At 41.7% G+C, this 6,000-nt stretch overlaps 1 protein-coding gene across 1 annotated transcript; it reads left to right on the top strand.

Annotated features, from left to right (window-relative positions):
- Window positions 1–1,724: 1,724 nt before the first annotated feature.
- LOC109748135 (disease resistance protein PIK6-NP) lies at window positions 1,725–3,588 on the top strand. Its single transcript, XM_073503209.1, has 2 exons — window positions 1,725–2,590; window positions 3,130–3,588. The coding sequence occupies exon 1, from the start codon at window positions 1,778–1,780 to the stop codon at window positions 2,420–2,422; it is 645 nt and encodes a 214-aa protein (XP_073359310.1). The 5' UTR covers window positions 1,725–1,777; the 3' UTR covers window positions 2,423–2,590; window positions 3,130–3,588.
- The last annotated feature ends 2,412 nt before the right edge of the window (window positions 3,589–6,000 follow it).

The following is a 6,000-nucleotide window of genomic DNA, read 5'->3' as shown; positions in this document are numbered from 1 at the left end:
CGATCAAACATCTCTTTCTTGATTGCCCGTTTGCCAGTCCTTTGGCGGACGGTTCACATTGCTTTTAATATTACTCCACCGAATTCTGTGACTATGTTATTTGGGACATGGCTCACTGGGATTGAGCCTGACTTAGCGAGACATATTCGTGTTGGAGTTTGCGCTTTGTTGTGGACTATCTGGACTTGCAGAAATGATTTGGTTTTTAACAGAACATCACGTATTCACTTTTTGCAGGTTATTTTCCGAGCCACGGCCGTGATCCGTTCATGGTCACTACTCACTCCGACGGAGGCCAGGGAGCATTTGGTTACTGGATCTATCCGCTGGGAGATGGTAGCTCGGGATATCTTCAACCGGTTTGGATGGCGGTCATGTAATAGGATAGGCAATTAGTTTACCTATCTATCTTTAGCCAGCCGGTTGTGGCGTCTTATCTTGGCTAGTCTGTGTTTCTAGCCTCTTTAGCTCTGTGTGAGCTGTCTTTTTAATAATTTTCAGTCGGAGACTTTGGAACCTTGTTGGAACCTTTTATTTCGTTAATAAGATGGCCGTATGCATCACTCTGATGCAGAGGCCGGGGAGATCCCCTTTTCCAAAAAAAAATGAGCCAAATGATCTTGTTAGTGAAAATGGCCTGAGCAGTAATATGGCAAGTTTTAAAAACGAGATGGGAGGAGTGGCAGTTTAAGAGGAGCAACGTGCGGAAGATGGCACGCAGGTAATTTACACAAGCCAACTGTCTAAAAAAATTCTGATGCTCTCATAGTGACGTAGCTAGTAGAACCGAGGTGAAGTTAGGAAGTAGGAGTAATATTCTTGAGGTAAATAAACCTATTCAAGGGATAAGTGATACCGAAGCTGAATATTCGTGGCATGTAGTTAAGTGCACACTGAATATTCAGATCGGTCCAATTTCTTTCAGTGATGCATGAGCTGTAAAGTTTAGCTTCGTTTAGCTTCTTTAAATATATCTATGTTTTGTAGTGCTACAGAAACTGTGGACCACTTGTTGCACACTGAACCTTCAGTTTTTTTCATGTTCGTTCTAATGGTTTGTTTGGTTCAATTTCTGAAGATTACTGGAGATGTTAGAAATTTGATGGTTGTTGGACTAGTTGCTTTATTTTGGACTATTAGGAACATGTAATATACATTGTGTTACCAGTTTCTAACGGTGGATTGGATTGGATCCTCAGGTGTTGCTGCGGGGTGTAGCAGAGACAGGCTGCTAGAGCTATGGAATCTGTCTCCTGAAGATAATGAAATGCTTCCAACAAGTTCCTCCTCTCGGTACTTTTGCTTCTAATAACACATGAGTTTATTCTCATGCATGTCAATTCGGTGGGCCTTCTGCCGTTGCAGAGTTCACAATGTAATGTACTATGTTGTTGGACAGAATGTATGTTTGGTCCTGGTCAAGACTTTGACATGTCTGAATTTCAGAGAACATTTATGTGGCCCTTGATTCAGTTACAGGATCATATATCTGTATGTTGCTTACTACTCCCTCCGTTCCTAAATATTTGTGGGCACCCTGTACTATCCTATCCATCCACAAATTCGAGTAGTTATCCATCCACAGGCTGCCCACACTCATTCCCTTATCACAAAAGGAAAGGAAGCATTATTGTCCACATAAATTCGAGTAGCTGGCTTATCCATCTGTAGTCTGTAATATCCTATCTATAAAGACTCTAGCTAGCCACTCATCCCCTCATCACAAAAGGAAAGGAAGCATTATTGCACCCGAAAACCCAGCTGCTCAGAGCGAGCAATGGACCACGCAACAGGTGGCATGGGCAGCCTGCTCCTCAAGCTCGGTGAACTCCTCAAGGAGGAAAACGAACTGCAGAAGGGCATCAAGGAAGACGTCCAGTATCTTCAAAGAGAGCTGAGGAGCATGCACGCTGCCCTCCGCAAGGTCGGGGACGTGCCACGGGACCAGCTCGACGAGCAAGTCAAGCTCTGGGCAAACGAGGTCAGTGATCTTTCATATAGAATGGAGGATACCATCGACAAGTTCCTGATACGTGTTGAGGGCCCTGAGCTTGACGACAAGCCGCACAAGCTCAAACAGCTCGTGAAGATGTGTGACTTGTTCACCAAGGGCAAGGCGCGACATGCCATCGGAAAAGAGATCAAAGGCATCAAGGCCAGCGTCCAGGAGGTGGCTGCCCGGCGTGACCGGTACAAGGTCAAAGATGTGGTTCCTAATCCAACTGGCCCAATCATGGTTGACCCTCGCCTATCGGCTCTGTACAAGGACCGGAAAGAGCTCGTCGGCATTGATGATTCATTGAATGAGCTAACCGAGAAGCTGAGTGACGGGGATGGTGATCTGTCCAAGCAACTCAAGATACTCTCTGTTTTTGGATTCGGAGGCCTTGGCAAAGACAACTCTTGCCAAAGCATTGTATGATAATCGCCAAGCGCAGTTCGATTGCAGCGCTTTCGTTCCGGTAGGATAGAACCCTAGCGTGAAGAAAATTCTCAATGACATACTGAATGAAATTGGTGGGAAAAAGTGCTTGGAGTTGGATGAAAGGCAGCTAATCAACAAACTCTGAGGGTTACTTGAGAACAGAAGGTACCCACCCTATTATGTAATTCAAATTCATCAAGTAGTTTGAGACGGTCCATAGATTTTGTTCGAGATATTATACACCAGAGAAGGGTTTGGATAGAATATGCTACTTCTATACTTTTTGAAAATATAGTAAAATATCATGTTTCCGTAACTTCTTTGCTATCATTTGGTTGGATAGCTAGTGACTGTCAACCGTTCTGCCATTATATATATATATATATATATATATATATATATATATATATATATATATATATATATATATATATATATATTAGAACTCCCTAAAATAGGTGTGAACAAAAAAAATATGTAATACATAAAATTCTTTAATTTGAGAAATTTGTTTATCGATGATGAAATGAAACCAACTTGAACAAGTCTCTCATGCAGTTTTCCTTATTCCAAATTTAGATTCCTTAACGAGGAGGCTGGCTTTCATACATCCTATTTTTAAAGATATTGTACATACTTAGGCGCCTTACAAAAGAGTTTTCACTAATTTATGATAACCCTTGCGTTGTGAATGTCAATGATAGGTACTTCATCGTTATTGATGACATATGGGATACGGAAACATGGGAAATAATCATGAACGCTTTCGTGCGTAATAACTGTGGAAGCAGGATAATTACAACTACTCGTATACTCGAAGTTGCCACAACGACCGGTGAAGTATACGAGTCAAAACCACTTTCTCATGATTTATCCAATGATTTATTTCATAGAAGAGTATCTATTGGCGAAATAAAACAGCCTAATCATCTGCCGGTAGAGGTATACAATAAAACATAAATGTGGAGGTGTTCCATTGGCTATAATCACAATAGCTAGTTTGCTTGTCGGTAAACCGGTGGAGCTTTGGTTTAAGGTATACACTTCAATTGGTTTTGGGCATGAAGAAAACAAGGACGTGGAGAACACGAGAAAAATACTTCTATTTAGCTATTATGATCTACCTTGTTACCTAAAGACTTGCTTATTGTATCCGAGCATATATCCTGAAGATCATCTTATTGAAAAAGATAGTTTGATATGGAAGTGGGTCGCCGAAGGTTTTATCCACGAGGAACCAGGGGTAGGACTATTCACAGGTAGAAAAAGGGCCTATTGTCCCGGTTGGTAAGGGCCTTTTGTCCCGGTTTTTGAACCGGGACTAAAGGGTCGTTACTAATGACCTAACCCTTTAGTCTCGGTTCTTACATGAACCGGGACAGAAGGTCCTTCACGTGGCCGCTGCGGCCAGCCCAGGCAGGGGGGCCTTTGGTCCCGGTTGGTGACACCAATCGGGACCAATAAGCATCCACGCATCAGCATCTGGCTGGAGCTGAGGTTTTTTTTTTGAAAGGGGCTGATTTAGGGGTTAATTTAGGTTGTTATTAGGTAGCTATTAGAGAGAAGTGTCCTCTCTTATATCTCCGTGCTTGGTTTACCAACGCTACGTACTGGTATGCCTAAACATGGCTTAGATTGAAGTGAAGGCAACATGTGGTGCATGTCGAAAGTAATACTAATCCTAACTTGATCAAGTTTGGATTGTACTACTTTCGACATGCACCACATGCATGTTGCCTTCACTTCAATCCAATCCATGTTCATTTCACCCGCTGATATATAATAACTCTTCATGCGCGCATCATGCATCATCATATATAATACCAAGTCCTACTAATCATCATCATACAACTTCTACTCGTCATTAATAACAAGTCATACAATCATCATCCTCATAGTCATCGAACCAACCCTACTTAATTGTTCTTAGCGCATGATCATCAGTATTAGGTAGGACCGAAATACCCTCTTTAAGGTAAAATAGTATAAAACAATATAGACCCTGACTCTCCATTATGGAGAATGGAGATCATCCTGTCTGCAATTCTTGCGCTTCGCTTCCTTTTGCTTCCAAGAACCTCCTTACGACTGTCCATACATTTTTTCCATTCCTTGATTTGCATGTCTCCACTTCTTTTAGAAATCCGGTATGGACAGTTGAGATTCGTAGGATGACCTGGTTGTATGTTCAAAACATCAAGCCTACCATTCTGATACATCAAATGAGGCACACAATTCTCTGGGATTATCTGTTGAAAAACATAGTAATAACTTCATAGTTAGCAATGATGTATTAGTTTTAGAAGTATGCAAAAGATGCACGGATGTCGTAATAGTAAGAAATCTTACCAGGGTATCTCCATAGTAGTTACCGTAGTTCAACACGTGCACTAGTGGCACGTATTGACCATAATGTGGAGGAGTTTTACAATAGATATTGTAATTCTCAAGATCAGTACAAAATTCGACCAGATGAGTTTTCTACTTATAAGTTAACTCAGAGCCATTGGTTGAGTAGGTTCTGTCTACCATGTTCCGCACATTGTTTGAACAATCAAAATAAGTTGTCAATGAAAATAAGCTGTCAACTATTTTGAAATGAACAATATATATTAGCTAATAACTATGTTTGAGAAACTCACATAGCGGTAGAATTGGAGGCATATCAACAAGGACCCAAATGTCCATATTGTCTTGCTCGATGTATCCATGGTGACAAGCATACCCTCATCAAAACCATACATCTTGCAAAATGATTCCTAATTTTTGCAACCAAAATGGGTTACGCTCTCAGAATTATACAGATTTACTTCAAAATCTATATCATGATGGGTCCTTAGGTGAATTTTCTTTGTTTCCATACTTTCATGGTCTTCAAAACCCATCCTCTCCAAGACGTAGCGTCTTGCATGGCATGGGATAAGCTAGTCGAATTGTAAAAGATGAAAAGTACACGTTGAAATAGTTGAAGCCATGTTTAATTACGAAAAAATAACACTTGTCGTCGTTGCGTACCGTTTCAACATCGAAGGTCTCCTGCAGCTTAATACTGAAGCGCCGATCTTCGTCCAGGTGAGGCCTGTCGCACTGACCTCGGTCGTCGTGGCACCAGTCGCACTCCCCGGGAGACTTTCGTCGTCCGAGTACGACATTTCCTATGTTCATAATTCAAATATTAAACGTCGACAATTAAATATATGTACTAAAAAACCTAAGTTAGATCATTATTATTCATCATGGGTTGACTATCGGTTTGTCGAGTCTTTTCTTGAAAACTCTCAGCTCACGTGGTGTATACATTTGACCGTTGGTGATGGTCGCTCCTCCATTTGTCCCTGAGTGCATTACACCAAAATATCTACCACAAGGGAACAATGGAGAAGCGACCCCCATGACAACAGTCGGGATTCTTCGTCCTCTCATATATATATGGTGGAACTCTCCCTCAGTGATTCCTCTCTGACATTTGCGAGCGTCGGTGATGGTAGCTCCTCCTTTCGTTCTCGAGTGCATTACACCAAATTGTCTAGCACACGGGAACGAAGGAGAAGCTACCCCCACGACAGCAGTCGGGA

Source organism: Aegilops tauschii, chromosome 7 (genome assembly GCF_002575655.3).
Source record: "Aegilops tauschii subsp. strangulata cultivar AL8/78 chromosome 7, Aet v6.0, whole genome shotgun sequence".
NCBI classification, from domain to species: Eukaryota; Viridiplantae; Streptophyta; class Magnoliopsida; order Poales; family Poaceae; genus Aegilops; species Aegilops tauschii.
This window is presented reverse-complemented; position numbering and strand designations above follow the sequence as displayed.